Here is a 12,115-nt window from a genome sequence, read left to right as displayed (position 1 = left end):
TTTTATTGTTTGCTGATCGCCTCATGCAGAGCAGGGATTTATGGAAAACTGTCTAGAAAAAAACATTGCTTAAAGAAAAAAAAAATAAGAAACTACATTTGGAGTTTGCCCAGCAGCATGTGGCAGACTCCCCAAACACATGGAAGAAGATTCTCTGGTCAAATGAGACAAAAAATTTTTTGCCATCATGGGAAATGCCATGTGTGGCACAAACCCAACACCCTGAGAACATCATTCCTTACAGTGAAGCATGGTGGTGGCAGCATCATGCTGTGGGGATATTTTTCATCTGCAGGGACAGGAAAGCTGGTCAGGACTGAAGGAAAGCTGGATGGCACAAGTCTTGAGAAAAACCTGTTTGAGTCAGCCAGAGGTTTGAGACTGGGATGAAGGTTCACATTCCAGCAGGACAATGACCCTAAACATACTGCTAAAGCTACACTGGAGTGGTTTAAAGGGAAGCATTTAAATGTCTTGGAATGGCCTAATCAAAGCCCAGACCTCAATTCAATTGAGAATGTGTGGCATAACTTGAAGATTGCTGTACACCAACGCAACCCATCTAACTTGAAGGAGTTGAAGCAGTTTTGCCTTGAGGAATGGGCAAAAATCCCAGTGGCTAGATGTGCTAAGCTAATAGAGACATACCCCAAGAGACTTGCAGCTGTAACTGCAGCAAAAGGTGGCTCTACAAAGTATTGACTTTGGGGAGTGAATACCTATGCATACTCCAGATTTCCTTTTTTTTTCATCTTAATTATTGTTTGTGTCATAATAAAACAATTTTCACCTTTAAAGTGGTAGGCATGTGTAAATCAAATGGTATTAACCCTCCAAAAATCCATTTTAATTCCCAGTTTGTAATGTAACAAAACAGGACAAACACCAAGGGGGATGAATACTTTTGCAAGACACTGTATAATGGCAAATGTTCAGCTAGTTAAGTGCGCTAATGCAGACCAAGGGGAAGGAGGGAACCTGCAGTACCAGTCAAAAGTTTGGACATACCTTCTAATTCAGTGGGGTTTTTTTCTTTATTTTTATTAATTAAAAGACATGTCATGTCTTAAAGTAATGATTGATGTTGTTTCTCTTTACTCACTTGAGCGGTTCTTGATAATATGGATCACTACCATGGATGAAACCCATAACCATTTGGGTGCTGTGTGAGACGGCTGCCTCTCCAGTAGCTCTGTAGTTTTTATAAAAGTACGCGGCGACGGCGCATTGACATGACATAAGTAGATAATGGTAAATATCTGTCTACCTTCAACCATTTTTAAGTTAAAAAGTGAGAAAAATACCAGCTTTGCACTGTATTTTGCTCTGTTTTATTAGTATTTCCCCATACAGAACGAATCATTTTATCTAATTAATCTATTTAATAATCAAATAAGTGTTGCCAGGCAAAACAAACCTTGTCTGACCTTTCCGGTGACCTTGACCCAATTACCCGCAAAATTCAATCTGGTAATCTACGGACCATTGACCACCTACCCGGAAAATTTGAAGTCCGTCGGTGCAACTGTCTAGACACTAGATTGTTAACAGGCGCACACAAACAAACAAACCGTACTGATTACGATACCTCGCCCCGCTTACTCCGTCATGGGCGAGGTAATAAACCATGCACTGACCGGCTCCAGTTGAAATTATGGAGACTCTGAGGTGACTGGTATCGTACTATTTTGTGAGGGGCACAGCCCTGAAGCAAATGGTACGATGCCAGTCACCTCAGATAATCCATCATTTCAACCGGAGCCTCTCAGTGCATGGCTTACTTGATTCATATCCTTCATCAAAAAATTCCAAACTAAAAGTAGAGCGGTGGCTACAATTATCAACACCTTAACGATCTTTTGGCCGTTGCAAAAGTAGAAAAGACTTTCAATACGTAAATTGTGCATGAATAATTACTCAAACTTCCACTGGAAAAAAAAATTAGTTTATTCCTGATTACTTAGCGTATCAGATCATGTGACAGTGACTACGTTTACATGCACGTCCAAATCGAGCTGCTGTTGGTAATCGAGCAAAGGGTCCCAGCAGGGGTGCCAGAGAAATCCAATCCTACATGCACAAGTGAAATCGGGCTATTGTGCAAGGTGCATTGTGCACCCGAGCCACACGTGGCGCTACACGCCCCATCGTGTTGGTACACTTCCGGTTGTCATCATGAAGAAGAGCTATAGTGTTGCCAGATACTGCTGACGTTTTCCAGCCCAAAACGTGTTCAAATCCGCTAAAATGCACTTAAAACCCCCAATCTGGCAACACTAGCAGTTCCGTGTTCAAGCTGTTAGGCTTGCTCTAACAGACTATGGCTACAAACTATCCGGCGCAGACCACTGTTTTGTAAGACAACTTATTTTGCACAATAATATTTTTCTAAAGTCCATTTTGCGCTTACAAAAAAAATATATATATTTTTTTTTTGCTTACAATTTAACTTGTGTCTTAATAAACACACAAAAAGTTCAATTGTTTTGTTTTTATTGACGTTCTTCAGATGTTGGACATATATATATATATATATATATATATATATATATATATATATATATATATATATATATATACACACACACAAATACAATGACTTGTTTATGTACACAATTCACAGCTATGCAACAGCTGTACAGATGTATTTGGTGATACAGTACGTGAGCTAAATTTTAACAGTGCAAACAATGCCACAAAAAGAAAAGATTCATGCCGTTGTCATGATTCGTTGTCATGCCGACCAAGGCTGTTGTGTTTCCCGCTTGTGGTCTCGTCACTCGTCACTTCCGGAAGTAGCTCGACAACTAGCTCGATAGGGTATACATGCACAAAGTAGCTCGGCAGAAATCGCATAAACTAGGTCGTGTAGCTCGATTCCGAGAAATCAAGTTCGGTTCAATTTCAGCCGAATTAAGGTGTATACATGGCATTTTGAACTTCGATTTCAGTCGAGCAACGGCAGAAATTCGATTCTCTCTATGTGCATGTAAACGTAGTGAGTGTTCCACCATTATCGACACCTTTGTCCACAGTTATCAACACCGGTCCACAATTATCGACACCCAGATGATTTATTTATTTAAAAAAATAATTGGTATGTGGTATTAAGTGAACAAAACATAGTTTTTATTTAAAATTTGTTTTACATAGACTTTATATTTAGTACAATATAACTTTTATATAAATATATGGAAGTCGGTGTTTACGTAAATGAGGAAGTAATTCTAATGTTTGTCAGCAAATGAACTGATGATGTTTAACCTGCGTCAGAAAACCTTTGTTCCACTTTCTACCCACTTTCTAAGTATTTTCGTAGATCACATTTTGTTAATCATTCGTTGTTGTTTGTATTAATTTCTAGTTTTGTCGTTTACCGATAAATGTCAACAGGCGATTGAGATTGTAACCACATGAAAATCCAGGTCAAAGGTCACGTCATTCCTCGAACCAAAATATAAAATGTCTACTGATATTGTAATATGTGGTAGATATTTACAACAAACTGCAAAAAAAAAAAATTCTGAATGGAATAGAAAAATCTGAATATTTCAAGTGTGTAATTTTTTTATATGCTAGGAATTTAATTCTGGTCTAACTCTATTTATTGCAATCGGATTCCAAATACTCTATAAACATTCCATTCTGTTATGAATCAGAAAAAAACAATTATTATAAATCACAGCACTTTTTTTTTTTTTAAGTACTTCATCTACTTGAACAATGTTACACAAAGATCGATCCATAACTGTTGTAAATGTCACTTAATTCCACAGCATGTCGATAATGGTGGACACCGGTGAAAGTGATCACTATTATCGACACCTCACGTGACTCTCAAACACACGTTTAGATACAAAATGGCGACTGTCAAATGAAAGAGTAAGAAACAAAGTTGGTTTCGGCAAGGAGATCATGAAATATCAGTGAATTTGAAAAGTAAAAACATGTCCATGATCTTTCCACCATGCTCACCTGCGATGATAACATCCAGGTTTTCCGAAAAATTGCTGATTGTGCTGAGAAAAATTCCATCTCCGGTAACGAGCTGTCATCAGACGACAAGATCAAAGTGTGTGTGTGTGTGTGGGGGGGGTCTTCCGGTTGATTAATTAACCAATAATAACTGTTGGAACTGAAATTCACCTTTGTAAACTTCATCTTATCTCGTTATCTCTGGCCGCTTTATCCTGTTCTACAGGGTCGCAGGCAAGCTGGAGCCTATCCCAGCTGACTACGGGCGAAAGGCGGGGTACACCCTGGACAAGTCACCAGGTCATCACAGGGCTGACACATAGACACAGACAACCATTCACACTCACATTCACACCTACGGTCAATTTAGAGTCACCAGTTAACCTAACCTGCATGTCTTTGGACTGTGGGGGAAACCGGAGCACCCGGAGGAAACCCACGCGGACACGGGGAGAACATGCAAACTCCACACAGAAAGGCCCTCGCCGGCCACGGGGCTCGAACCCGGACCTTCTTGATGTGAGGCAACAGTGCTAACCACTACACCACCATGCTGCCCCCTTTGTAAACTTTTATTGGTAAATCTGAAAAGGTGTCGATAATTATGGACTGTCGATAATTGTAGCCAATGCTCCATTTCAGCACCTGCATTCTGAGCTCCTGCTCAGGACATTCAGTGTACATATAAGACAGTGAATATACCCAGGTAAACTGAGGGAATGTAAGTGGCCACTTAATACTGAGATGTCTGTAATACAAAGTAACTGCAATCTGAGCTCCTGAGTCTAAAGCTGTGTTCACATATATACCGGTACGATAGTGGTATAACTGTATTGATACAAAGTATACTGGTACAGTTTAGTGCATCTGTCCACACTAGCGAGAAATGTTTGCGGTTTTCTTTCACAGTAGTTGAAATGCGCGTGCGCGAAATGTTTCCGTAGTTACCGAGTAACTTCCTTCCGAGAATATGGCGGATGAAACAATGTGTGTGTGCTTTTTGTTGTCAGTGTACAGTCTGTATTTCTGGTGGTCGTTTATTCAGTCGAATCGTATAAAACGCGCGAGGCAGTTGAGAAAGAAACAAAGAAAACGAATCTCCGTTCTTCACTATTTTATTCAGCGGAAACCGGAAGAAGTAGGAATGGTTCATTGTGCATGCGCATTATATTTGTATCGATACAGAACCACTTCATCTGTCCACACTACAGCGAAGCGCTACAGTACCGATACTGTACCGGTACGAAACCCATACATTTGTGGGTTTCGTACCGATACAGTTATACCGGTGTAGTTGCTAGTGTGGACAGGTGTTGCGGTACGAAAGTAGTATCGTATCGGTACAAAATCCCTAGTGTGGACAGGGTATTACAGACTGAGATAACGATACAATGATTGTGAGTTACATGTGAACAAGTCCTATAATAAGTCTTTAGTTCCCAAGATTCAGGGGATTTCAAGCAGATTTTCAAAAGAGCCGTTGAAAAATCACCATCTCTCACGGACCTATCCAGCCACTGTTGTAAAAACCAAAGTGAGGCTCATCCCAAAACGGCACGTGTCCCATGTACATACACTGGGTATAGTGAGTACAGGGAGACCCTAATAAGGAATCCGTGTGTGTACGCAGTAAGCCTGCTGCAGCATCTTCTCATTTTAGCTTGTGAACATGCGTGTTAATGATACCATGAACGTAAAAGGATGGCACACACCCTTTACACGTAGTCTACAGTGCAGTCCAGGGATACAGGATGTTATGTCGATGCACGAAGTTCTCGCGCCCTGTTAAAATCCAACAGGACTTGCCCAGCTTGCTTTTCACTGCGTTTGTTTCACGAGTGGAAAAAACCTAAGCTCGGAACTACTATTAAATATAAATTTATACCATAAACTCTTCAGCTCAGTCCCACATAATGATTTATTTTTTAAAACCTTATTAATTAAATGAAAAACGACAGGCATATCTCGGTATCTGCGATACTAAAACTATTTTTTTGGATGGGGGGGGCACACACCGGGTGCCCCCCCTCCCTTAAATCTGCGCCAGCTAGCATTAGTGCACCTTTGCCCTTTGCCAAAGCCACTGCAAATTCCAGAACGGCCTACTGCTTCTTTTTTAGCCGGCTGCTTCAGGTTTTCTGGAGAACCCTGGCTATGTATCAAATAAAAACCTTTTTTTTTTCTGATCGCGCTGAGGTTCCTGCTTGTACTGTTCGGATTTTTGCATCTTTCCCCACGTTTACATGGGTTTACTGTGGTTTCTCCAGTTTATCCTGCTGTCTAAAAATGTGCATGTCGGCATTTTGACTGTGCTAAATTGCCCCTAGCTGTGAATGAGTGTGTGAGTGAGTGTGAACAGTGCCCTATGAAGGGGTCCTTCAGGGTGAATTCTCCTGCTTTGCACTCAGTGTTCTTTGGATTAGCTCCAGATACACAGAAAGCCTGACCACCATACAGTGGATATTGAAAATGAATGAATGAAAGAATGAGCGATTTGTATTTTTTTTATTTATTTTTTTCCCCTGGTTGGTTTGTGTGTTCAAAAACTCATTTGATTTGTTTTTTGGCTCATTCTTTGTGTACAGTACGCAGATCCCGTGTCAGACCTGCTGGATAAGTGGGGTGCCTTCCGCTGCCGTCTCTTTCGAGAGTCCTGTGTTTTTCATCGCGGAAACTATGTTAAGGACCTGAGCCGCCTGGGCAGGGACCTCAACAAAGTCATCATCGTGGACAACTCGCCAGCATCATATATCTTCCACCCAGACAATGCTGTATGTCTCTGTATATGTCCTCTTACTGTGTGCATGTGTTCTTGTCATGGTTAAAGTGTATGTAATGCCTCTAAACCCCACTCTTTTCCTTGCACAAAGCAACGTCATTATGTTGATTGGCCATGTGTTTTCGAACCATAGCTGATCCATAAATTAATGGAAAATTAATAAGATCAGCCGATTTTCGCGGAATCTGCCGAGACTGATCCGGAAGATCCCAAAGGGGTGCGTGACGTCACACGTGTAACAATCCAGGTGTCAGTTTTGTTCCTGTGCACAGCAGTGGTTAGACCAGTCTCGATATGGAATCACATGTTGGAGAGAATTCTGATAGCGATTGGGATTCTTATATGTCGGATGAAGAGGCAGATGATTATCAAGGATATTCCGGAGTAAATGGTTCTCTTTTCAAGCCCCCAAGACGAGAAACAGATGTCAGTTCACGACAGTCGTCCTCTGTAGCGTGCATGAGCTAGAGAGATGGATAGATGGAGAAATGTGCAGAACGCAATGGTTACCTTTCATCATTTTTTCCTGAACAAAACTAAAAACAAATCGAGTCTTGCGATATTGCAGTCTGAGAGCATTTAACACGTTTCAGTTAATAATTGATGATGATTTGTGCACGTGTGCATTTTTCTTCCTGTTAAAGTGCATCAGATCTAATAAAATCGGATGTCACGAGCATAGAAAGGCTGCTCATAATCCTGCATCTGGTGCACTGTGCGTCTCTGATAATGGGAATCGACAAACTGTCCAAATGTCAGATCAAATGTCATTTATTAAATAAAATAGGTTTCTTTTTTGCTCCAATAATTCCCGTGTGGTCGTTCTGGTGGTGGTGAACACTTGATGAATCAGATTTATTATTAGGCAAGGCAAGGCAAGTTTATTTATATAGCATATTTCATACACAGTGGCAGTTCAGTGTGCTTTACAGAGGTAAAAGCAAAACAGTAAACAATAGAAAATAAAATTACATAAAATAAATGGGGAAGAAGAGAGAAAAAAACTAAGAACAATTAAACCATAGTAGAAATAAAATAATAAAATGAAGTAAAAGTTCAGTAAAAAAAAACAGCAGAATAAAATAGAATAAAAGTTAAGTCAAGTTTAAAACATGCAGAGACTGTAAAAGTTAAGTTTCAAACATGTAAAGATGACGATATTTATCAGTTAGCAGAAAGCATCTGAGAACAGCTTGGTCTTTAGTCTAGATTTGAAGCTGCCAACAGCAGGAGCATTTTAATGTCCTCTGGGAGTTGGTTCCATAGCTGTACTGCATAGTAGCTAAAAGCTGCTTCACCACACTTTGTTTTAACAACAGGTTTTACCAGTAAATTTTGCTGTTGCGATCTGGTAGATCTGATTGGGTTAGGCCGCCGCAACACAGAGAGGTAATTGGGCCCTGTACCATTTAGAGATTTGTACACCAGCAGCAATGCTTTAAAGTCAATTCTGTAGCTTACTGGAAGCCAGTGAAGGGACCTTAGAATTGGAGTAATGTGCTCTGTTCTTTTTGTTCGTGTGAGAACCCTCGCCGCTGCATTTTGAACCAGCTGAAGTCGTTTGATGGTCTTTTTTGGCAGGCCTGTGAAAAGGCCATTGCAGTAATCAACCCTACTAGAGATGAAGGCATGTATAAGTTTTTCCAGATCATTTTTTGACACAAGTCCTCTTAGTTTGGAAATGTTTTTTAGGTGATAAAATGCCGATTTAGCGATTGCTTTCATGTAACTGTCAAAGTTTAGCTCGCTGTCAATGAAAACACCAAGATTTTTAACCATATCTTTTGTTTTAATCCCCTTTGCGTCAAGAATAGTGGTAATCCTGAGTCTTTCATCTTTTTTCCCCAAATAGAATTACTTCTGTTTTATCTGTGTTCAGCTGAAGAAAATTTTGTGACGTCCAGTTGTTGATTTGGCCGATACACTGGTAGAGACATTCAAGGGGGGCATAATCATTAGGTGATAGAGCAAAATAAATTTGGGTGTCATCTGCATAGCAGTGATACAAAATTGAGTTGTTCTTGATAATTTGTCCAAGTGGGAGCATATAAAGGTTGAATAGTAATGGTCCAAGGATCGACCCCTGGGGGACACCACAGGTCAAGGACATTGATGTTGAGGTACAATTTCCCATGGTAACAAAGAAGCTTCTATCTTTTAAGTATGATTTTAACCAATTGATAACTTTACCAGTCAACCCAACCCAGTGTTCAAGTCGATGTAGCAGTATGTTGTGATCAACAGTATCAAAAGCTGCACTGAGGTCCAGTAACACCAGGACCGATGTTTTGCCTGCATCAGTATTAAGACGCATGTCATTTATAACTTTAATCAGCGCTGTTTCAGTGCTGTGATTGGCACGAAATCCTGACTGAAAGTTATCAAAACAGCTGTTTGATATCAAGAAGGCAGTTAATTGATTGAAGACAATTTTTTCAAGGATTTTCCCGGTGAATGGTAGATTTGATATTGGCCTGTAGTTGTTTAATACTGAAGCATCCAGATTATTCTTTTTAAGTAGGGGCTTTACAACGGCTTTTTTCAGGGACACAGGAACAATGCCAGTCTCTAGGGGTGTATTTATGATCTGAAGCACATCTGTAATTATGAGGTGAAGAACAGACTTAAAAGTAGTAGTAGGAAATTGACACAAAATCTGCCTGCTTCGTTTGCACAAACTTCACCCACTGTCGCTTTAGATTAGTGTCATTTCTCGGAAATTCGTGAACTGAATGTCCTGCTGTATATGAATTTGAACATCCAAACCCAACACAGCGCTTTCCCATCGTTATTTTTGTAAGATTCCAAGAACAATCTCCAATCTCGGTGAGTAAATAAGCACGGAGTCAGATGAACGGAAATGACCCAGATAACCGCAGTTCCATGTGTGATGTCATGCGAGATTAGCCCTGAGGCCAGGCTGCCTTTTCCAAGATCCAGAAGCCATGTTTATCGATAGTTTTGTTCTTGAAAATAAAATAACAAATATTTTCCCTCCTGCTTTATTAATTCATTTTGGTTATTACTAATGATTTATATTCATTTTAAAGCATTCCAAAAAGGCATTACATACACTTTCAACATTCTTTAAAGGAGAACTGAAGGCAATTTTTTTATTATCAAAATTCTGTTTATCTCATTTTATTAAATATATATACAGTGCTCGGCGTAAATGAGTGCACCCCCTTTGAAAAGTAACATTTTAAACAATGTCTCAATGAACGCAAACAATTTCCAAAATGTTGACAAGACAAAGTTTATTAGAACATCTGTTTAACTTATAACGGGAAAAAGTAAGGTTAATAATATAACTTAGATTACACATTTTTCAGTTTTACTCAAATTAGGGTGGTGCAAAAATGAGTACACCCCACAACAAAAACTACTACATCTAGTACTTTGTATGGCCTCCATGATTTTTAATGACAGCACCAAGTCTTCTAGGCATGGAATGAACAAGTTGGCGACATTTTGCAACATCAATCTTTTTCCATTCTTCAACAATGACCTGTTTTAGTGACTGGATGCTGGATGGAGAGTGATGCTCAACTTGTCTCTTCAGAATTCCCCAAAGAAAATAATTTCTTTACACCACAAAGGTGAAGGCTACAAGAAGATCAGCAAAGCTTTACTTATCAGTCAGAATACTGTCGCAAAAGTGGTACAAAACTTTAAGAAAGATGGAACTGCAACCATCTCACAGAGACGTCCAGGTCGTCCACAGAAGTTAACACCTCGACAGGAGCGTCTTCTGATGAGAAGGGTTGAAGAAAATCGACATGCAAGTTCACTGCAGTTATCTAAAGAAGTAGAAAGCCAAACTGGTGTGACTATTTCCCGTGACACAATACGGCGTACACTGCAGAGGAATGGCATGCATGGATGCCGTCCACGAAAGAAGCCTCTCCTAAAGCCCAGGCACAAAAAAGCCCACCTAGAGTTTGCCAGGGCCCATGCTGACAAAGATGAAGACTACTGGGACTCTATACTCTGGAGTGATGAGACCAAGATAAATGTTTTTGGAACTGATGGCTTCAAAACTGTATGGCGTCACAAAGGTGAGGAATATAAAAAAAACTGCATGGTGCCTACAGTGAAACATGGTGGGGGCAGTGTCCTTATGTGGGGCTGCATGAGTGCTGCTGGTGTCGGGGAGCTGCATTTCATTGATGGCATCATGAATTCACAGACGTATTGCTCTATACTGAAAGAGAAGACGCTACCATCACTCCGTGCCCTTGGTCGTCGTGCACTTTTCCAACATGACTAAACACACATCTAAGGCCACTGTTGGATTTCTGAAGAAGAACAGGGTGAACGTGATCCAGTGGCCAAGTACGTCTCCTGATCTGAACCCAATCGAACACCTATGGGGAATTCTGAAGAGCCAAGTTGAGCATCACTCTCCATCCAGCATCCAGTCACTAAAAGAGGTCATTGTTGAAGAATGGAAAAAGATTGACGTTGCAAAATGTCGCCATCTTGTTCATTCCATGCCTAGAAGACTTGGTGCGGTCATTAAAAATCATGGAGGCCATACAAAGTACTAGATGTAGTAGTTTTTGTTGTGGGGTGTACTCATTTTTGCACCACCCTAATTTGAGTAAAACTGAAAAATGTGTAATCTAAGTTATATTATTAACCTTACTTTCACGTTATAAGTTAAACAGATGTTCTATTAAACTTTGTCTTTCCAACATTTTGGAAATTGTTTGTGTTCATTGAGATATTGTTTAAAATGTTACTTTTCAAAGGGGGTGTACTCATTTACGCTGAACACTGTGTGTGTGTGTAGGAATGCATTTTTGATCGCTATTTTGTCGCTGCTATAGCAAGTTCTGAGTGTTTGAAATATGCTCTGTAATATATCGGTCCGTATGTCAAAGCAACGGCCGTAAATGAGATTCGTTGAGACCTGTGCGAGACATTGTAGGACGGAAGTAAAATGTACAACGGAAATCAAAGTGACCGACATCTGCCAACGTTCCCTGTGTCCGAAATCGCTCACTCATTCACTGCTCCCTATTTTAGGGAATTACTATATAGAGGACTAGATAGTGAGCTCATTGGTAAAATGAAAAAACGCTTTCGGACACTAGTCCGTCGTGCTGGTATTTACGTCATTACTGTCGCACAATTAAAACGTGCCAGATCAGTCAGCTGGTGGGTTTCAAAATAATAAATACATGCATGTGTTTTGTGATAAATCCATATTATACTGAGCGTATTTCCCACATTAATAAATACAAAGTACCTGCAGCTTTCAGTTCTTTTAAATCAAGGCTGAATCCTTTCTTTCTTCTTCGCCACTGCCTTTTATTAAATCAAATTTAAGACTTTGGATTTGATTTCTTTCAGCGC

At 40.0% G+C, this 12,115-nt stretch overlaps 1 protein-coding gene across 2 annotated transcripts in view; it reads left to right on the top strand.

The window, feature by feature from the left end:
* Positions 1 to 12,115, top strand: part of ctdsp1 (CTD (carboxy-terminal domain, RNA polymerase II, polypeptide A) small phosphatase 1) — a 133,591-nt gene that overhangs the window by 113,690 nt on the left and 7,786 nt on the right. For both annotated transcript variants that reach the window (XM_060930356.1, XM_060930355.1), the window contains one exon: positions 6,561 to 6,746. In XM_060930356.1, coding sequence (XP_060786339.1) covers positions 6,561 to 6,746 — 186 coding nt within the window. The remainder of the gene's footprint in view (positions 1 to 6,560; positions 6,747 to 12,115) is intronic.

This window comes from Neoarius graeffei, chromosome 9 (assembly GCF_027579695.1).
Source record: "Neoarius graeffei isolate fNeoGra1 chromosome 9, fNeoGra1.pri, whole genome shotgun sequence".
Classification (NCBI taxonomy): Eukaryota; Metazoa; Chordata; class Actinopteri; order Siluriformes; family Ariidae; genus Neoarius; species Neoarius graeffei.
This window is presented reverse-complemented; position numbering and strand designations above follow the sequence as displayed.